A 22,399-nucleotide genomic window follows, 5' to 3' on the forward strand; every position below is an offset into this window, starting at 1 on the left:
CACACATACAACTTCCTCCCCACTTTCCCTAGTCCAGCATGCATGCACAAACACACTTTCTCCCCCTCCGTGCATTAGCTCCTTTTACATTTGGCTCTCCCCCGACTGACTCTTCACCCCCACCTTCTCCTCACCTCTGTGAGAAGACAAGCCGGCTGCTACAGACAACTGTGGATGGGTCAGCAGTAAAGAGCTTCCATTCTGTGGAGAATCTACTGTAAAAGTAGGTTTCCTGCTGGGACTGAAGGGGCAGAGGGTGCCTGTGAGTGTTTAATCCCACTCTAAGGAAAAACTGGCTGCAACCGGGGTTCTTTGGTGCTTCCTTGCTGTGGCAGAGAAATAGCCTCTGTCCACTGCTGGGGAAACACTGAAAAGCCACCATGGAACTGAGGAGCCTCAAAGTTTGACTCTTGACTTATCCATGGATCATACCAAAATGCATAACTTTGGCACGTTACAAACGCGCACAAAGTACGCGCTCCGCGCGTACTAGGGTTAGAAAGGGGCATGCTAGGGTTAGGAAGGGCCTTACCTTCCTAACCGGCCCCATCCCTAGTACGCGCGGAGTGCGTAGTAAATGGCGGTGCCTGTCCACACGGGGGGCGCCATCTTTACATCTCGGACACACAGCGTCCGGACGTGGCGCGGTGGAAGTGACGCCGCGAGTGCGGGCCTCGCAGCACCAAATCCAGGTGCCAAGAAGAAGCGCTTCTTTTTAGCTGCGCCGGGAAGCCTTGCAGTCTGGCCGCTGGGGCTTCTCGGCACAGCTAATGATGGCAGCGGCATGCCGCCCACTTTAGGGCGGTCTGTAATGCGCCTTTGGCTCCAAAACTTGCCTTCACCTTATACATGAGATCGACTTATAGTCAAATATATATGGTACATATTTCACTGTACAATTTCTGGATTTCAGGTACAATTTTACTTGCTGCATGGAAAACATTTTAGGTGATTATAAACATCATCCAGACCTCTAGATATTCCTCACATAAAGCCACTGGATCTTAGCTCTGGTTCATACATTTCTTTCCTGACCCCATTTAAAAAATTCTGATGGAGAAACAAATTGCTCCCCACATCAAACTTGAAAAATGAAAAGAAGATAAGTAAGAAAGAAGTTTTATTAGGGCAATTTAACTTTATTTTTTTTCCATACAGCTAGGTCAACTATAGCAGTAATAATAAAATAAGCATAAAAACAAATTGCAGCCAGGACAGAGTACATAATTTGGAGCAACTACCAAGCAAATTTAAGTCTGTGATTACATAATAGTAAAAACCAAGCACATCTGTCCTTTCAGCAGATGAAAACTGCAGGGTTGCAAGGAAGTGCAACATTACTAATTAATCTGTGTCATATTTTTTTAAGAGTAAGTCCAATGATCTTTATTTTTTCCCCTCCCCTTCACTTTGGCATCATATCTTACTCGTGGTTTCTCAAGTGCTTTAGGTTAACAATGGTAAATTTGATAAGGTATATTTTTTTCACCTGCTAAAAGAACAGGGTTATTACAGCAATAAAAAGAATTACATAACAACTACAGCTATGATGTTTGGTTTTGGTTTGCCTGTTGACTATTTTTTTATCTGTTTGTGTGCGTGTGAAAGTCGATATTGGTTTCTGTTTGGTTGTGTGTTTGTGTGTGTATATATGTGTTAGTGTGTGAATAATAAAACTACTGAAATTTGTCAGAAACTGGATTGAATAGAATATATATCTTTTATTTATATATATAGATTTTCTCTCTTTCTCTCTCTCTCTCTTTGATACTTTAAACATGCAGTAGTTGTTTTGAGTAATGTACAACATATTTGACTCATGATTTCCCTTTAATGGTTTGAAGTACCTGTTCATTTGAAATTTTGTTTCTTAAAAAAATATTTTTTCTTTAATTTTTTTTAAATAAGTAATGAACTTCAGGCAGATTTTGACCAGTGCAGCTTTTGTTAGTCATGAAAACTGGGAAGGATGACCAATCTTTCCAGCTGGAAGAATCCTGGCAAACTAGAAGCTGTTCACATAAAGCAAAGCAACTTTTTTCCAAGGGGTATGGAGTGCTAACTCTGTGCCACTTTTTTGCAAGCAATTTTGTTCAGCCTGTCATTTTTATTAGCCTTAACAAAACTCCTTGTATTTATAGACATTTTTATTCAAAATAAGATCTTACTATTATACAGGTTTCTCTCTTTTTTGACTATATACAGAAGTGCAAAAGGTCAAACTTCTCTCTATACTTTCCCACATGCTAAACTGCAGCATAATCAACCCTCAAGAGTTTGCACACGCACTCACACATATTATAATTCTTGTTTTACGTAAACTTTTGAGTATTTGGATTATCAACACAAAAAAAAAAGTCCCTTGATCTATTGATTATGCAGCTTATTTATAACAAGGCCTGATATTCAGGGATTTCAAAAAATATTCAAACAATATTTTAACATTTGAAATGGATACAGTAGAAAATAAATTTTTATTCTAATATCTAGGAACTAGATTTTTCTTTTATAATTAATTACAAACAAAATAAATCATCAAAATATTACTCAGTTGTCTGCCAGGATCGTTGCAATAGCAACAACTTAACTTCTTACTTAGCAATGATTATATAAGATATCCATATAAAAGATCTTTGTTCTTTTAATGAAACTAGACAAGAACTAACAATGACTGATATTCTTACATTGTAATATTAAATCAGTAAAATATAAATCATTTAGTTAACAATAATACGAATATTCATGACACTACATGTAAATTCAAAACTGCATATGCTATGAAGAAAAAAACTTTTTAATTTTTTTCATATTTTGAAAAAGTCATCAGTAAAATCTAATAAAACAAAATCCTATAAACTGAAATGGCATTCGTCTGGTAATAGAAAATGAACATGATCTAATAAATGTAAGAAATAAAACTACTATTTTAACGATAAAAATATGTAGTATTCTCTAATGTAAGTAAACTACAATAACATGTGAAGTCACCTATACTTTCTTAACACGATTGAAATTACATTGGTATGGGTTTTAACCCGTAATGTAATAATCTAAGGCTTTAATAGATGTACAGTACAATCAGTAAAATCAACACATCATTCTTTTTTTTCAATTAGAAAGCATCTCTCAAGCATAAAAACTTGCAAGTAAACTTGGAAGTATGGAAAGTTCTAGAACTGAACTCTCACCTCTTCCATTCCACACTATACTACCAGTGACCTGGCCCCCACCTCAGCAATCTTTAACTTTGCTGAATCCAGCAAAATATATCCTTTACTAGCTGCAACATCCAAACCACAAAAATGATTTCCTTTGGATGAATCCATTCTTAAAAACTTGAACGCACATCTATTTTTTGTTTCATTTTTGTAAAGGCTTTCTAAGGCTATAAGCAGTTAGAACAGAAGAAATCACATATAAAACTCACCTCAATAGTTATCCCACCCAATGCCTATTTCTAATTAACATTTCCATTTATGTCATTGTTTTGGTTTTTATTGTGCATCTGATGTCAGTGCTTCTTCCATGATTAGAGTCACTATTTTCTAGAAGTGCATGACTTTGAACTGATGCATTTGAGCATAAAAGCCAAACCCATCTTCTACATTTAGAGTCTCTTGGACTTTGGACAGAGGTTAAAAAAAACTGAAGCAAAAGAAAATTCTTTAAACATTAACAGTGTCTCAGAAATGGCTTTTCCCTTTTTTTTAAAAAAAAGAACAATTATATATTGTGTTATACATTATAGTTTGCATAACTATTACAAATACAAGGTATTATAATAATTTATTTAAGTTTATATATCCAGTATGTGTACGAATAACTTGTATCTCTAGGGAACTTTCTATTTTGTTTTGAAATTCTTGTGCTGTCTACTGTTAACTAAGGTGGCCATTTCTGAGACAGCTTTGGTTTAAAACTGAAGGGTGCCCTTTGACTGATAGCAACTAGCAAAATAAGCAAAAAAAATAAAAATTAAAATTAAAATTAATGTGGCTCTTAATGTAACACTGAAGAAATAATACTCTACGTTAATTACAGTCTATGGCACTTCATGAGAATCTTTAAACAACATGGTACTTAAAGCCATTGATGTGCTTTAAAAATATACACAGTTGTGGTTTTTACTTGGCACATTCATCTCTGTCAGATACCTCTTTTTCCACTTCTTACAATCTATTACATTTAAAAATATTACTCTTAAAACAAAACAAAAAAGGGAAAAATTATACTGTGCATGCACGGTCTCTTCTATAATGGCAATTTTAAATACAAGGTGCACCTTTTGTTATTTGTAAACCTTGAAAGAAACTTGCTTAAAAAATTATATCTTGGTCTACAGACGTACCAATACATAATAGATTTATGGCTACATCACAGTCTGTCTTTTCAAGATGACATACATGATTATGTAGGAAAAGAGTCTAACAATGCATACCTCAGCTGTGTATGCACTGCATACCTGTGTGCTAGAAAAGATAGACAATGTTGTAGTCTTTAGACAATATGATCACCCCAGCACAAATATCTATTCAATGTACAAAGTATATAGGCATCAGTGTGCAGTGGATTTCCAAGTTGTCGTTTTATCTTGTTAACATGCAATATGTGGATGTTTTACTGCTGAGGAAATTCAGGTGCTGTTATTTGACAGTATATACATTATGGCTAATGACCTGTCCTGTTTCTTCATTCAACCACACTGTCCTCTTTTCTTTTATATGATCTGTGAAAAAGGAAAAGAGAGATTTTAATTTATAACCCTTCTTCTGTTCAATTACAACAATGTAACAATCTTAGGTTCTGATCCTATATTCAGTTTCCTAGGAGTACAATCTGTTGAATTCAAAACGACTAATTACAGAGTCGAGATCTGAAAGCAATCAAATTCAGTTTATCTAATGAAGTACAAAGACTATCTGCCTGCATAGTACATCCCACCCTATTCCAAATGTGGTATTCAAAGTGGTTCACAACACAAATTAAAACAGAGTATAGCTAAAATTAACCATAATATTTTTTTTAAAATTAATATAGCTAGATTATTTATTAAAATCAACACTCAAAACAAGGTTAAAGGATTTTAAAATCAACCAATGAAATGTGGGAGGGAGGTCCAAATGTCTATCTAAAAAAGGAGGTCTTTGCCTTTTGGCAGAAGAAGACCAGAGAGATGGCCAACCAACCTCTGATGCGATTAAGTTTCACAGTCTGGGAGCCACAGAGAAGGCCCTCTCCTGTGATCTCACCAAATGTACCTGGGAGGAGGCTAGGGCAAAGAAAAGACCTCAGAGGTCAGGCAGTTTTCATATAGGGTTTTATAGGTCATGACCAGCACTTGGATAATAAACAAGACAGAACAGTATAGCACCAATAGGCTGTGATATTATAGCCAGTTTCCTGGGAGTAAAACCTGCTGAGTTCAAAGGGACCTCCTTCTGACTAGATATGTACATGGTAGCAACAAAAGCAGTGTATCTAATTAAATATCAGTTAATAAACAAGGCAGCAAAATCCTTATTCAATAGGGTTGAACAGTATGACAGTATTTTCCAAACATTTTTGTTGAGCAATGAAAGCTTACAACATGTATATTGTGCATTTTGGTTGGCCCTATAAAGGCGTCATTGTTTTGTGGATTTTGGATGTTATTGTACTTTGTTCATCAAAGTTCTGACAGGTGCACTTTCCCTCCAAAATGCAGCTATTTTGTCCAATTATAAGAATGCCAAGTGTGATTAGACTATCTAGGCCTGCACCTATAACACAGGAGGGCATGTTCTAAATGACTATGGTTCCATATGGTGAAGTACAGGATCTGGAACAATGGATGCAAACTGCAGGAAAAGAGATTCCACCTCAACATTAGGAGGAACTTCCTGACAGAAAGAGATGTTTGACAGTGGAACACACATTCCCTCAGAGAGTGGTGGAGTCTCTCTCCTTGGAGGTCTTTAAACAGAGGCTGGATGGCTATCTGTCAGGGATGCTTTGATTGAGAGTTTCTGCATGGCAGCGGGTTGGACTGGATGGCCCTTGTGGTCTCTTCCAAGTACGATTCTATGATTCTATGGAGTGGGTACATGCATCAAATTAAACATGGGTGGAAAATTTCTTAAGAAAATCATGTTTTCGGCATGTCCCCAACTGAATGACAGAATTATGATTTTGTTCTCTTGACTATACGTTTTCAGTATTCTGCTGGGTTTTCACACTTTTCAGCATTTTGTTGTGGTTGATACCTCTATGGTAATTTGTTAGCTCACCCAACCCTGTCAAGGCCATTGACATGAGCCTGGTGGCGCAGTGGTTAAATGCCTGTACTGCAGCCACTCACTCAAAAACCGTAAGGTTGCAAGTTCAATACCAGCAAAAGGGCTCAAGTTTGACTCAGGCTTGCATCCTTCCGAGGTCACTAAAATGAGTACCCAGATTGTGGGGGCAATTAGCTTACAGTTGTAAATTGCTTAGACGCTGTTAGTTCAGTATGAAACTGTATATAAATGAAACTGTTTGAAAGATGGGAACTCCATTCCTTCAATTACTGTTACTGATGGGGACTTCTGTGTGTCTCCCCTGCCTCTGCTGGGTCAATCTACAAGACCAGTTCCAATTCCAGCATGGCTTATTTTTCTGCCATCTGGCTTCTCTGCTATCACTTTGCAAGCTTCCCTTGATCCTGAAGGCCTTTGAGAATGAGATGGCTGCAGTCCTTTTCTGGGTGCAATACTAGATTAAGGGTAGGGCTAAATTACATTCTATTTCTCCACCTCAATCTCTAGGTATTATGAGAGAGGAAGTGGAGTGGTTGAAATGGTAGGGAACGACATCTAAGGGACATAAATTTGAGTGTATGGAGATCCTGACAAAGATATGTGATGTAATATTTTCTTTTCTCTCAAGTTACAGGGGGAAATTCTCAGGGTGCTCCTCTGTTCTTCAGTGATGTAAACTTTTGACAATCTCATCCTTACATACAAGCATCAATGGCTCCTATAGGTTTTTCCCCAGTAGGAGAGAATGAATATTTCTGTGCAGTTTTTGCCCACTATTCCATGGGTTTACTCAAATGAAATACATGTGTTTATTTTGTATATCTCTGTGTGTAAGATAGTTGTGATTTTTGCAATAAATACAAATGAGGTTATTGTGTGAAAATAATACGACTGTTATACAAAAAATGTGGTTTTTCACTTGAAAATCATGGACATTGTGCAACAAACACCCTTTTCACACAAAACACACTGTTTTGAGAATATACTGTTTGTGCAAAATTAGTGTTTCTGCACAAAATATTTTTTCCACAAAAATATGTTACTAAAAACAGTGTTTTTAAGACAAAAATGTGTTGATTGCACACATATACACCTGACCCATTTTTCATGTAATTTCCCCCCCTAGAAGCACAAGGGTTGGGTTTTTTTGCTAGCACATTGAAAAATGTGGCTAATTGCAGTTGATCTAATTTATCATTAAACCTGGTTGGAGTTATTTTTGTATGAGCTAGCATAGGGTTGGAATGCATATGCCAGACTGGAGAGTTTCAGCACAGAACACTGTGGTTTAATATTGGCCTTACACCTGAACTGACCCATTAACTGGGTTCATATTACAAGGGATAGAATACAAACCTTGGAAAGCAATATGAAAGAGTGAGAAAAATAGTGAAGGAACTTACTGTTTGATGATTAAATGTCTACATCTGTGTGACATATTTGTGGCTAGTCAGATGTTCGGCAGATATTATGGGTATCTATTTAAAAAAAAGAAATATAAATTATTGATAATTTGTTCCATAAGAATATTTTATTAAGAAATAACAAAGTATAATGAATGAAGGATGGCGGACTTCTATATTGTAACCACATGTTAACAAAAACAGAGGTAGCGATTTAACTGAAAACATTCCGTTAAAGTATTATTTCAACCATTATTGATTGTTTAGAAAGAAGTATAAATTAACTGTTAAAAGTTAATAGTTCATGCAGTGCAGTCATTTCAAAAGCCCTTTTTGTTGGCCTACACAGATTTATGTGGTTTAAGGTATTTCAGATATCCAGTTTCAGAAGAAAGAAAAAATAATGGACCTTGGGCCTGTGGATTTGCAAGCTTAATTTTGAGATGCTATCAGAATTTTTAAAAAGTCAACTATAAATGAAAACAGCTATTAAGATTCTGTTCACTTGTTCAACTGAGCAGATATTCAATGAAAAATACTTCAGCGAGGGGCAGTGTGGTCTAGTGGTTTGGGTTCAGGACTAGGACATGAGGAGAACAGGGTTGAACCCCTCCTCAGCCATGGAAACTGACTGAATGACTTCAGACAAGTCGCACCTTCTTAGCCTCAGAAGACTTTAACACTCTAAACATTAGTTCAAAGCCAATTTGGGAAAATGTCAGGTATGTGGCAATCCATGCATTGTAAGCTTCCTTTCATCTTTAAAACAGGATTTTTTGTATCTATAAAGCTGAATATTTTCTCAAGGTCCTCTCGGGAGGAATCCTATGCTGAGATTATTTCGGATAACATTCCAACCCATCCACTGAGAAAAGAGATAGGTCCCACATTTTGTAATACACCCTGCCAGATGTGATCCATTATTTGTTCAAGTAAATTATACTGAACAAAGCATATCCATCTGGTCAGCTCTCAAGCTGATGTACATTCTTATTAAAAGCTTGAATGGAAGAGGGTGTATGTAGATTTACAATGCACTACCTGCAGATGTTATTGTCTGGTGCTATTATTTGGCTATTGCTATACGTGATATACTATAGATTTTGTTGTATTTATGGATGTTACAGTGGTCACTATGTTGTAGTTTCAATTTTTTAAAATTAAAAATCTTGTTTCTAGTGTTTCCAGTGTCTTTAGAAGACAAATGCAGAATTCTTCCATATTTATTTTTTATTTTATACCCAATGACTATAGGAATATGCAGACCACAGATGCCTGGAGCTTTCACAGGCTTTTCTAAAAACAGGACAGCATTTCTAAAATACTTGTACTTAAAAATTAAATGCCAGACTGGCTCAAACATGATACAGATGAAACACTAATGCAAGAAAAAGCCATACTGTACAATATGACCAATTACTCCTGTATTTTGACTCCTCCCACCAGCTTCTTGCTCCTGTTGGCTCTGAATGAGTACATAGATCGGTAGGACCAAAAGGTGGTAAACACAGAACTGAGATAGATCTCTTTACTGAGCCAACATCAAGGCCTCCCCCAGTTCAGATACTTGTTCTTCAGGTGTCCTCTACACATTTCGATTACATCTTTTTTTTTGCACAAAAATGTGCCCCAAGTGTAATGAAGCTTCGCATACCATTGATTTTCTACTGCAGCAGGAGAAGATGTTGCACCCAGCTGTGTAGAAGCTTCAAGAGTAGTGCTGTCGAAACAGACCAAGGACCTTCAGCACCAGCCAGTGAAGATGAAGGGGCCAAATCTTAAGGGCTTCTGCATGCATGCACATTTTTGATGGCATTACATCATGTCAGCATTGCTTATGTACTATATACATATATTAGTCATATATGTATATAATGAGGCTTGGCTGAAAAACTTGACCAAAATACATTATGAAGACCCAGAGAGATATGCATGAAATGATCAGATTGAACAACAAAAAGAGAAATCCCAGAATCTGAGTAGGGAAATGCATGGATTTTGTTTTAAAAATATAAAGAAAAAAATTGTTGGGCACGACAAGATTTACCAGTGGCTTTCCCCGCTTTATAATGGAGTTCCTCAAGGACATGAAGAAAAAACAAACAAACCCTGCACTGTATCCTACGAAATTTGGCTTTAAATTCCTGGAATCCAAAGAACTGTCATCTTTATTTATGTATCATCATTGAATGAATATTTGGAATGAATATATTCCTCAGATTTGGCAGAATTCTAAATCCAAATGAACTTGATTCAGAGATTCAGGAGATATTTGAATTGAAGCAAAAGCCTTCCAAAGCAGACTAAGTGCAATTTTAAACTTTGTTAGTAACTTGCCTTCAGAGAGAGACAGAGAGAGATTGCAAAAATGGAAGTGTCTCTCCAAGTTCATGACATGAACTCGTAAGCAGGAAGAGAGAAAGGGATCTTCTGATTTTATGACAGTGGTAGCTTTTAATCACATTAGATAATTTTATCAGCACTCTCTATAATCCTAGTGTTTTAAGAAAGATATACTGAACTATATATAATGGTTTCAGTGTTTTGCTAGTGTTCTTTCCCAGCAGCAGGAACATGAAAAATGATTGTGAGGCCTGTGGGACTTGAGAGTTTGTAGCATTCGGTGCTTGCTTGAAAAAAGTTGGGACATTCACATCTTTCTACATCTGCTACTGTAAACTCCATATCTGTCATCCACTTACCCTGCCCTATTGTATTTTTTTGACTTTGATGTCAGTTGAGCAGAAAGCGAATTGTTTTGTGTTTACCTTAGATCCCACTCTTTACAGCTTCTTCTGAAATTCCTCAAGTTTCTTAGAAATCCCTCTATAACACATTTTAGTTTTATGCAAATTGCAGGAAAAGCCTTGGAAGGGACAGGAGGAAGTGAATCATCCCCTTCCAAATGTGAAGACTGTCTGGACTGGACAGCAGGAAGGAAAGGCTACCATGCATGCAAAGCCAACCACAGTCCTAAGAATGCTGAGAAGAGCAGCTGAGAGGAGAGATAAAAAGAAGATGCTTATCTGTTGATCAGGCAAATTTTAGGGTGTGAGGAGTTGACCTGGACTTTATTCTAAAGGGAGGACTTAATAGTGGTGTATCTCACAGTTTAAAAAATAGCAAGGGTAGATACAAGCTAATACACTATTGCATTGGACCAATATTAATTGCTTGCTTTTTTGAAACAAACTTGTATTCAATAAAAGTGACTTAAATGTTGAAGGTGTGACTTAAGGGGTTAAGGGGCAAGGTGGTTGACAGTTGCAGACATTTATATTATGTGTGAGTAATGACTAAGCTGTTAAACTGTCCTTTACAAAATCTCTCAGCAGATTCTTCTGAAAATTTGCAGGATTCTTAGCTAGCGCCAGTTCTGTGCTTCATGCCATTTTTGTCCACAAAATCACTTAAGGGATTTTCCCCCTGGGGGAGCCTCTATATTGTAAAGGCTGCTGTTATTCACTAGGGTCCAATACTTCATCCATTTGTGACAAACACTGGAAGAAAAATTATTTTTGATTTCCGGAGATTACTAATGGGGAGTATGATTATCTGAATTTTCCAATTGACATTTGGATTTTGACCTGAAGTTGAATCAAGCAACTTTGTAATTGTTATGAACCAAATTAGATTCCCTCCTCAAACTGGGGTCTGCTTGTGTAGTAGATGCAAAGCTCAAACATTTGGGGTTACTGTAAAGGTGGCAGTAATCATGCATTCCATGCACAGTAGCCTTGTTGCTCATAGCAGACAGAGAGGATGTACAAATAAAACCTTGTTCTTCTTACACTGGCATTTATATGGAATTATAACAAATGTGAACATGTTTGGCAGGAATGGCTACATCAAGCAAAAATGATTTTGTAACTTCCAGGCCCAGACCGCACATGCAGAACTATTTCTGTATAGTGGTCTGTATACGTGAATTTGTAATTTTAGCATATAATATCCCATCTACCAATTTTTTAGACATAGCAGTGTGAAAGCAACAATTTAGCCCTGATAACTTAGACAAGAAAAGGAAAACATATGATTTACGTACGATTTGACTCTTTCCTTGCCTGTGAATTCTCCCTTGCTAGTTTCCAGTTTGGCTCTAAGAAATGCAAATGAGCCATAATTGGAGGGAAAGCTGCTATGGACTAGACATCAGAAGAGAAACTCTGTAGGTGTAAGAGGGATAAAGTAACACCCTTCTCACTGATCCTACCTGCCAAGAGCTGTATGATCCCAAGGTAATGTGCAGCTTGGCATCTCTCACTTTATAGAGTAGGTTAAATTCAAAGTACAGTACTGATATTAAGGGTCTAAACCACATTTATGAACTGATCCATGACTCTGATCTCTCTTTTGGACAGAATTATCATCTAGCATAGTCCTGGTTTTCCAATCACTGTCCAATTTTTATGGAGACAGGGAATACCTTCTTTAATAACACTAGATCATCTGGTATTCAAGATAAAAATTACCATCTTCCTTTCACAGTGAAAGCTATGTATGTTTATTTAGAGGTTAATGCAGTAAGAAAAGTAATGTGTAAATAATACATAGTTTCCTTTGCATGTTAATTCAGTTTCTTATCAAGAACAAATACTGCAGATAAACCACAAGACAACCTCTAATGTTAGTGAAATGCTGAAAAGTGACTTACAAGTTTACCAGTTCTGGGAAACAGCTCAAAGAGGGTAATGCGCCTGTACCAGGGCCTCTCATATTTACTGTCTGAGGCCAAGGACACAAAATGATGCCTCCCCCCATTCTTCATGGGAAGCCAAACATTGGCCATTCTGGCTAGAGATTGTGGTAATTGTTGTCCAACACACCTGGACTGCACCAGATAATGGAAAGCTGGGCATTATTATGAATTGTGTATCTGGATGTCCTCAGTATGATTTAAAAAAAAAACAACTCTTGCCATGAATTAATGTGCTGCAAGATATAGTCTCTCAGCCTTGAACATCATTCACAATGCTAAAATAATACCAGTATAACTGACTGACTGGTTGTAAGTATAGTGTACAAATATTTGAGGTAAACTCTTCAGTCATTTTCATTATACAGGCCTAACAGCCACTGGCCTGAACAGCCTGAGTGATATGTAATCCTAGCCAAACAAGTAAGCTTTACTGAAGGGTGATATCTATTTGAATAAATATGTTTTGATTTATATGTCTTATATCATGTATTCTGGCTCACAAACTGCTTCATTTTCTGGCCTTCCTGTGTAGAAAAAAAGTGTGATTTAATAAAACAAACCTGACAACCTATGATTAGTAGCCTAGGAACAGCATGTTGTAGGATATATTGGTTTTAATAGTCCAATTAAATTATCTGATCTAAATATTTGAATTTCTGACTATATGGTGAGAATGAATTCCATGTTATCAGGTAAATTATGCAGTAATATGAGGACAGATTGTATCACTATGCTTGAATTTTGATGTACACCAATTTCATTACTTGGTTGTTTGTTACTAGATTTCAGATGTTGGTTAATTTTTCTCATAAGGTAGTTATAATTGTCTAAGGCTAAATGTAGTTGGTTTGCAATGAATATCAAATAATTTTTTTGACTGATGTGAAAATTGAAATAAAAGTTTAGAATTCATGTTCCCACACCTGAAAGCTTCAATAGTGATTTTGATTTCATTTTGAACATTTCAAATATTATATCCATATATTCAGGCATGGGAATTATGGTGTCCATGGGCTGTATACAAGCCCTGAGTGCTGTCTTTTTGCATTGTGGTGATTGTACATTTGGGAGAAATTGTCACAAGTGTATGAGAATAGTCAGAAGACTAGCTGAACTCTTCATCCAGCTGTTTAGCACTTCAGAGATAAAGTGGTTCACACCTCTGCAGGAAATTTAACTGGAACTTCCTCTTCCCTGTTCTTAACCTGTGGGAGAAGGGGGACTCTGTCTATCCTGTTTAAAACTGAAACCTTTGTTGCACTCTGCTTGCCTCTTCAAATCTCTGAAGCCTCCAGGGTCATTCACTCCAGAATAAGAGACCCCACAGAAAACAGACATTATTATCGGCATCCATTAAGTGCCATCATACTGAATGAAATACCTTGGCTCTAGTTTTGCTTGTTTCAGTCCTAAATTCATCAGGCCTTAGATTAAGAGAGCTCTCTGGACCTCTCCCCTCATTGTTCCCCAAAGTTTTTGCAAAAAGAAAAGAAAAGAAGAAAGGAGAATTGTGCTTTCAGAAGCCTCCATTACTCTAAAACAAAGTTCTTCTCAATTTCTTAAAAAGTGGAAGTACACTTGGAATATTTTATTGAAAGAAAATATCCCCACCAGACCTGAGGTTGGTGGAAATTGGCCAACTCCCTTTATTAAACCCTTCCTTGAACAATTCTTAATCAATGCCAATGGAATTTTATAGGGTAGGGATACAAAGAAAGAAATATACTCTTGTATGATTCTCCTGTATGACATCTTTTTTCAAAAAAAATGATGGTGTCAGTGGGGAACAAAGAAATATGCTAAGTGTTTTGTATCACTCAGGAAAGGAAAATGTAAAATATTTTAGCACTGAAAATGGAGGAACAGCACCTTTTTGAGCATAGAAAAAGGCTAATTAAGTTATGCTGCAGAACTTCAGAGAATGTGTAGGCCAACAAGAGGTACAAAGAAACAAACAAAAACAAAACAAAACAAAAATCCCCATGCTCCTTCAAAGCACTGATTCTGAGTTAAGTTTAAGAAACAAAGCTGTAAATTAGCAAACCTGGTTGGCTGTGGCTGTTGCAGCGAAGGGGACGCTTGTGGCAGATGTTGTTGCTGCAGACACAGTGGCGGGCGTAGCGCCGTGCACCATGGGAACTTTCGGAAGGAAAATCATATAAGCAAACATACAGAGGAGTGTAGCAGTATGGGAAACCATGTCAACAGGTGGTAGAATCATTGAGGATGGTATTTATATCAGCAGATAAGCAGTGGGACAAGATATCACCACCAGCAAAGTGACATGCAATCGTAGCGCAAAGCAGAAAACATTCCAGAGAGTAGGAAGGAAAGGAGATGAAAGAGGAGGGGGAGAAAAGGGAAGGGAAAAATGCTTGTTACCATCAAATTATGGGAATCAGTACAATCAAACTTCATTATTTCAGTTTATATTTAAAAAAATTAAAGCAGCTTTACATTAAGTCCTTATACATCTTATAATAACCACACCCTTATCCCTCCCATTTTTTAAAAAATGACTATTTATATCATTATAACCAGCTGGTATAAAATTCTAATTCTGTATTACTTGCATGAAATATAGCACCGTCTTCTTTTACTTTGGTTTTTAAAATGAAAAACAGTATTTCTACAACACTGGAACTCAGAGTCCAGTCAAAATCCACAACAGCTGATAAAGGGGAGGGAAGCTGGGGATGTGTCATAAAGCAATTTGATAACATTAAAAGTATGTGTCTTCTAGGTGGTCTGTGTCAATTAAATAAAGCAAACGCATTTAATTGACAAGTGTTAGTGTAGGGTGAGGGAGAATGGATTTGCACAACAGCGATATGTTAAAAACCCAGCAGTGGATTTTGAGAGTCCATGAGCTGCTAAACAAGTTTTAAGATAATCAAGAAACAAAGCTGGCACCTACCAACACTTGTAGCGGGTGTCATGCACAATATTGAGCCTGCCCATCATGCATTGCAACAGGAAGGTGGATTTGCAAAGGGAAAAGAATTAAAACAACCCATCACATGTGTAATTAGGAAAATCTCATTTGAACAAAGAAGAAAAAATTGGTTATTATGGGAAACACTGGCATGTAATCATCAGCACAGTCAAATCAAACAGCAAGGTGGTGGTCAATTAGAACTAGTCTGACATGAGCAGGGTAGGGGTAGAAGCAGACTGAATTGTGTGCTGGTGTTTTGATTAAAATGAGTTAGGCAGTAACGAAAGTGTAGCTCCAATAGCATGAGAGAAGTTTTGCCTTGTTCTAAATAACAGATTTACTTTATCCTTTCCCTTTTTTATCCTGACAGTCTAATTTCAAAACCACTTTGCTTAAAACTGGTTTAAATATGATCATTTAAATAAAAAATCTATAAAATATTATGAGATTTTTCAATCTACTGACGTTTGACCCCTGCTTTTAAATAACAATACTGGGTTATTGTCATGGTTTGCCCTTGTAAAATATTAGGCATACTACAAACTATAGTAGGCCCTCGGTATCTGAGGACTCACCATCCGCGTATCCCAGCATCTGCTGATGACAAGCCCGCGTTGGGCAGTGGTAGAGGAGGAAGAGGTGGAGGGAGGAGTAGGCAGTGGTGGGAAAAGGCAGAGGAGGAGGAGGATGTAGAAGAGGAGGTGACGGGGAGAAAGGCAGAGAAGAATTGAGGAGGAAAAGGTGGAGCGAGGAAGGAGGAGGGAGCAGGAAGAGGTGGTGGAGGAGGAAGGAGGAAGCCCCCTGCCTCCTGCCATAGTGAGAGCAGCAAGGCGGGCTTTGGAGGAGGGGCACTGAAGTCTCATTGTCCCTAATGACCTAGCTGCACCCCCATTGACGATATAAGTGTTAAGAGATATAATTCCCCACTGATTTTGTTCTCAAAAGAATGAGTTGGGAATAGTAATTACATGAAGATAATTAATAGATAATTATTTTATTTCAGTTGCCATTACTGCAACCAATGAAATATTGGTTCTTTCAGGAGTGTGCATACATGCACACAAAAGCATATTTTTGTGCACAATGACAGCCACAGCTGCGACAACTGATAAATTCCAGTATTTTGATGATTTGCAACTGCTAACAAAAGAGGGAAAAGGTTTCCTTTCTACCTCTCACATTACGTCTTCCTCATTTCCTAGTCCTGAAAATCTGCTTCATATGGTTTTGAGGACCTTGCAGGGCAGTCTAAGGCCCAGAACAGATGGGCCTTTGAGGTGCCCTCGACACGTGCGAGGGTGCCTGGTGGGTGGAGCACCCACACACCCGGCAGCCCTTGCACGTGACGAGGGTGCCACAGCTGCAGCACACCCACCAGACACAGCACGTACTGGTGACATCACAGCTGCACCACCTCCAAACGGGGTGGCGCAGTTGTGATGTCACCACAGCATCGCTGGCCCTTTAGGACACGGAAGTGCGCCGCAAAAAAGAAACCACTTCTCAGTGTTCCTTTTTTGCTCCGCCTCTTTCTGGTGGTTTGTACCACGCCTAAGTCAGGAATGGGCAACTGGGCAGGGGTTGAGGACTGAGTCCTTCCCGCAACAGGCAGAGTCAGCCATGTGTACACACAAATTATTACTATTGCTATAATCACTATCATCATCATCATCAGCAGCAGCAGCATTATTATTATAACCACTTCCATATAATATTAATAGTAATATTTATACTATATGTAAACTATACTTTATAGAATACTATGCAATACTTTCTATTAGAAAATCTATATCCTGCCCTATATTTCACAAGATTTCAAATAAAATAATTTAAACAGTCTAAAAATACATTAAACAGTATCACAAGTAAGATATTTCAACCTTTCAAACATGTTGATAACTTGTTAAAATTACTGTTTGTTCCATGACCTCTATATTTTAAATAGCGGTGCAAGCTAAAAAAAAAGAAAACATTAAGTTGTTTCTGATTTTTTTCTAAATGTTTATTTTTCTAATAAAATAATATTATTTTAATTTTCACTTATCATGGTCCTTGATATCTGAAACCAACACACATTTATACATAAGCTTTGCAGCAAATGAATGTGAGGCAGCAATGAAAACCTACAGTGCAATAACTTGCAAGAATGGAAAAGACACCTGTGTATGACCCCTTTGTTGATCATTAATTTAACAAAGAAAGTTGTTATCATGATTTCCACCCTAGCTTCAATAGGCTTAATCTACTAACAAAAGGGTTAAAGTAATGAATTTAATCTTTCAAACTTTGTCTTGCATTTCAACTAAAGTCATAGTTTGATTTAGACTCCGCAGGGAACAGGGGAAGACAGTAGGAGTTTCCTAGCAAAATTTTAGCATGTGAGGAATTATGTCCCCATTAGGCTATGAAATAATACTATTCCGTATATTGCTGAATGAACAGAACTTTCATGCTGATTATATTCATAATTACACTTGTTACTTTGCCATTGATTTTAAGTGGAGTAGAAGGGATCTACTCAGTGGTTCTCCAGACATTTCACTGCAATGCTAATCAACCTTAGGCACCACAAGCAAATTTGAGGGATGGTGGTATTTGAAATCAAACAAGATGTAGAGTAATGATACTTGAAGCAGTAGTCTGTGGTCTGTTATAGCCTGCAAGCATCAACAACGATCTGTGGCAATTTCCCACAGAACTATGTGAATGTGATAATATGGCATACATATGGTATTAGTCCCTGGCATACTGGAGGAAAAAAAACTCCAGTGTGCCACACAGGATAGCTTGAGAAGCAATGATCTAGAGAAGCACATATCCTAGTCCCTAGTCTATAGAGAATCAATTATCTTTAGAAAAGGTAATACCCATTATTTTGACAAACTTACTCTTGAAATAAATAAATAAACAAAAACTTGAACCCTAACTGCCTTTGATACATTTGCAAACTCTTGGGATCAAGTATGTATCTATATATTTGAATCAAAATTCAGGCATCTAACAATACAAGGTAATAAAAAAATTAAACAATTCAGGTAAATGGTATTCTGTAACAAATAGTTTTCTGATAAAAATGGTATTCATCTAGATATTCTAAAGGCACCAGATGCCATCTGATCTTAGAAGCTAAGCAGGGTCAGCTCTGATTAATACTTGGATGGGAGACCTCTAGCAAAAAACAGGATCTGTAGGCTTCAGAGGAAAGAACTGGCAAAACCAGCTCTGAGTATTCCTTACCTAAGAAACATCTTCTGAACACATTATTTACAAGAAAACTCCACAATAGCATTGTCTTGGGATTAGCTGTATGTGGGAAATGAATTGAAAATACACAACACACCCAAGATAAAATATACGTGGCATTTGAGATTGCCCTTACAATACATTCTATATTCACATTTTAAAGCTGTCCCCATCAAGAGATATTCTGTTATCTCTCCAGAGAGACACAATGAAACCTGCAAGTGAGAAAATCAATGGCAAAGCTTCAAAGTGCTTGAGATTTGTGATGGAATGGAAGGATGTCAATAATTTGGCTCTAAACAACTGCATGGTTATTGTGTCGCTGCTTCACAATAAGTAAGCAGTGGGGAACACAAGAACTATTTGATATACTCACTTGAGCAAAGGGGTCTTACAGCATTTAAAACAAACAAAAAAGAACCATACAATCAGCTTGAGAGGTGTGAAATGAAGGATTAGGCAAAACAGGCACAAAGGAGAAGAATTCCAATGCCGTTTTGAAACATAAAATGGCATACTTGGGAGATGCAGATTTTCTCATTAGACTAGAAAGCACCCAACACCTTGCTTTCAAGACAGACATATGCAGAAACTGCAGTTTAGCAGCAAGACCATCTTCCTTTCTTGCTCATGAGGGGCCAACCCTTTCCCTCAAACTCACTAGTGAATATCCAGAATTGTACTAACATCTGGGAGCTCTCAGGGTGACCTTGTTTTTCTCTTGGCTTGAAAGGACAGGGGATGTTGCACTTACCTGGTGGAAGGAAGGCTGTGTGCTGTTGCAACTGCATGTTTGCAAGAGCCTGCTGGTATTGAAAGATACCAGTATTAAAGACTGCGGTGGCACCATTGGTTTTTTCAAGCGCAGGCCTCTTTGGTAATGGGGGGAGTACAGCTTGAGGAATTCCCTAGTGGTAGATGAGTATAAGAGAGCCAAATTAAGGAAGGGGGGAAGGAAAGGAGGAGTGGGAAAGAAAAAGAGAGAAGAAACAGAAAAAATCAGTAGAGGATACAACAGTTGTGCACCACCATCTTTCTTTTTTCTTGAGCAAGCAAGCAGCGGAGCGGACTTTACTATTAAAACAAAGGGCGAAGCCAGACATTTGTGAGAAAGTATTACTTTTTGCCCTTCCAATATGACACTGTAGGGTGATGATGCATGGAATCTATACACTAGAATATTCCACTAAATAAAAAGCTCCAGAGTTCTGTTCTGTTTTGTTTTATTAAGGAAGCAGCAATAATGGGGGAGAAAAATAAAGAAAGCTGCACTGCTAGCTCCATGAGTATCAACAAGTCAAAAGCCATGTTAAAGAGAAATCTTACAGAGTGAATGAAAACAGGTTAATATAATATTAAAATTTTACTCCCACATCCCCTGAAGTCTAACTACACATGCAAAAAGTAAAAAAAAAAAAAAAAGTAACAAAAAATAGTACCACACCATGCTGGTACTTTTAACATTGCACTACAAATGTTAAATTTACATAAGAATATAGTTAAAGCCATGCCAACCAAACAGATACAAATATATCAGAAATATTCTACACATTTTTTAAAAATCCCTTCTTACTTCATTTAGAAACATCTACAAGGTAATTCAACTGAATGTGGGGTCCTAGATGTTAGGGACACTGTTTGGGGAATAAATGCCACTGTAAACTGTATAACCTTCCCATGAATTGGATCAGGAAACCACACTCAGTTTTTTTCCTCTTTTGATCTTACATTACTTATTTACAGGAAATAAGGAATATTTATGCTGAATTTAATTTTAAAAATTTGTATCTACAGTAAAGCTACATGCCAAGCTAAAAGGTGAAAGGTCATAGTACCAGGTCAAAGGTTGCCTCGAGGGGTCGCTTCAGTGATTTGACAGCCGACTGAGTCTTAATTAGCAGGCAGCGAGCACATGATGGCAATGGGCCAGTGGGGTTCAAGCGCATTAACATAAACAGCAAGCAGAGGTGCATCATGGGGGCAGCAGTGCATTTTTGGGTAGGTGAGAAAAAAACAAATAAAAAACAAATCATCGGAATGCCATATACAACGAATAACAAGACTAAGCATGCACAATAAAGGCACTACTGAGTTGTTATTGTGAGGATACACCTCTATGTAGTTAATTACGAACAAGATACTCTAACAGGGAAAGAGTGAAAGAAGGAGAAAAGAGTGAGAAAGAGAAACTGCCTTTTGTATTTTTGCTCAAGTACCCATAAACACAGAAAAAGGCCTCCCTCCTGTTGTCCAATACTATGCTATGAATATCACACAATAATGTTTCACATGGAGTAGCATTTTAATGATAAGATCATGTAACCATGTCAAAAATAAAGAGCAACATTAAAAGTGAAGTAAAGAACAAAGAAGTGACCCCCTGAAATAGCTAATTGTTAACATCCCCAAAATTACATCTTAAGCAACTCAAGCATTCCATAATTTCTTCAGAGAGCAGCAGTGTTGCTATGCAATGTTACACTCAACTTCCCTGATGTGTAACATTATTCATCAAATATTTAAGAGGAATCAAAATCCTATCTCATCCGCTCAAACAATATTTCCATCCTGCTATTGGAAGCAACTGCTGCTAAATAGTTCCAGAGATTACTCCCACCCCATAAAAAAGTACAGTATAATGGAAAGTCACTGCAAAATTTCACACATGTAGAAAAGCACATATAACTGTGTTTACACAAGTTTGTTAGCGTGCATCCAAATGTTTGCTTGTTTTTGTTCCTGATGACAAGAATGAGTAATTTCAGTATTTTTCTCCCAGTCCACAACTGCTTCTGTATATTTTTCATATACTATTCATACTGTTTGGGATCTTGTAACACCTTTGAAATTAACTGAAAGAAAGAAGCTAGTAGTATAAGCTTTTGTAGACTTGAGTATACTTCCTCAGATGCAGGTAGACTCAAGTTTATGAAAGTTTATGCTACCAGTTTCTTTCTTTCAGTTAGTCCCAAATTTGCTGTAATATCCCTTCGCATACTGATATTCCAGACTAACATGGCTACAGCTCTGAATCCTATTCATGCTCTTGGGCTTCACTGGGAAAATTCATTTGCACAAGAATACACATGTTTTTCCTGTGCAGAAAATGTTTTTGCACAAAAAAGGAGCAACTTTTGTTTTCTGCTAAAACTACAGAATTTGAGCAAATGAACAAATTCACTCGCAGAAAAAAGAGGTAGTTTTCCCAGACAGAATGAAATACGTTTGGTAGGAAGAAACTGTAGTTTTTGTACAAAATTTTGAACAGGAGAAAACACCTTTGAGATATAGATTGTTTTCTGCCTCAAACACATTTTCTGCCCCAAAATGTCTTTTCCATATAGAAAAACCATATACAAGTTTTCACCAATGGATTTCTTCCAGTTTAAGTCCTGAAGTGAGAAAATTCTTGCAGCTGTTTTCCTTCTCCTTGCAAGTATGTCAAGGTACACCTTTTTGACTGAACACTGAAGTATCAATGAGAACTCTTCACATTCATAACCCACATTAGCATTGTGTATTCCTCTGTTCTTCATTGCACCAAAACTGAACTTTTATGTTTCCAATTTAGAAATGTGGGACAATTTTTTTGGGGGGGGCGGGGGAGGAGGGGGAATTGGTTTTCATAGTAATTGCTGAATATATGCCATTGCACCTGCATCGTTTTTATTACATTTGACACAGAAACTTGGAATAGATATTTGAAGTAGCAGATCTCTAGATTCATAAATAAGCTGTGTTTGATCCCATTTTGTAGAAAGGCAGGATAAGAGTGCAATGAAGAAATAAATATTGGCAGCTGCTAGAATAAACTAGCATACAATAAAACAAGGCAATATGA

General features: G+C 37.2%; 1 protein-coding gene across 18 annotated transcripts in view; it reads right to left on the reverse strand.

Annotated features, from left to right (window-relative positions):
- Positions 1-1,118: 1,118 nt before the first annotated feature.
- Positions 1,119-22,399, reverse strand: part of MBNL1 (muscleblind like splicing regulator 1) — a 249,606-nt gene continuing 228,325 nt past the window's right edge. For 11 of the 18 annotated variants that reach the window (XM_089509034.1, XM_089509028.1, XM_089509035.1 and 8 more), the window contains 6 exons: positions 20,394-20,447; positions 19,313-19,466; positions 15,295-15,330; positions 14,422-14,516; positions 7,679-7,753; positions 1,119-4,726 (listed from right to left, as the gene is read on the reverse strand). In XM_089509034.1, the coding sequence (XP_089365160.1) occupies positions 7,697-7,753; positions 14,422-14,516; positions 15,295-15,330; positions 19,313-19,466; positions 20,394-20,447 (396 nt within the window). In that variant the 3' untranslated portion in view covers positions 1,119-4,726; positions 7,679-7,696. The remainder of the gene's footprint in view (positions 4,727-7,678; positions 7,754-14,421; positions 14,517-15,294; positions 15,331-19,312; positions 19,467-20,393; positions 20,448-22,399) is intronic. The other 7 variants (XM_089509031.1, XM_089509024.1, XM_089509032.1 and 4 more) reach the window with 4 other exon arrangements.

Source organism: Sceloporus occidentalis, unplaced genomic scaffold, assembly GCF_023333645.1.
Source record: "Sceloporus occidentalis isolate IW3139 unplaced genomic scaffold, rSceOcc1.0.p SCAF_2, whole genome shotgun sequence".
Taxonomy (NCBI): Eukaryota; Metazoa; Chordata; class Lepidosauria; order Squamata; family Phrynosomatidae; genus Sceloporus; species Sceloporus occidentalis.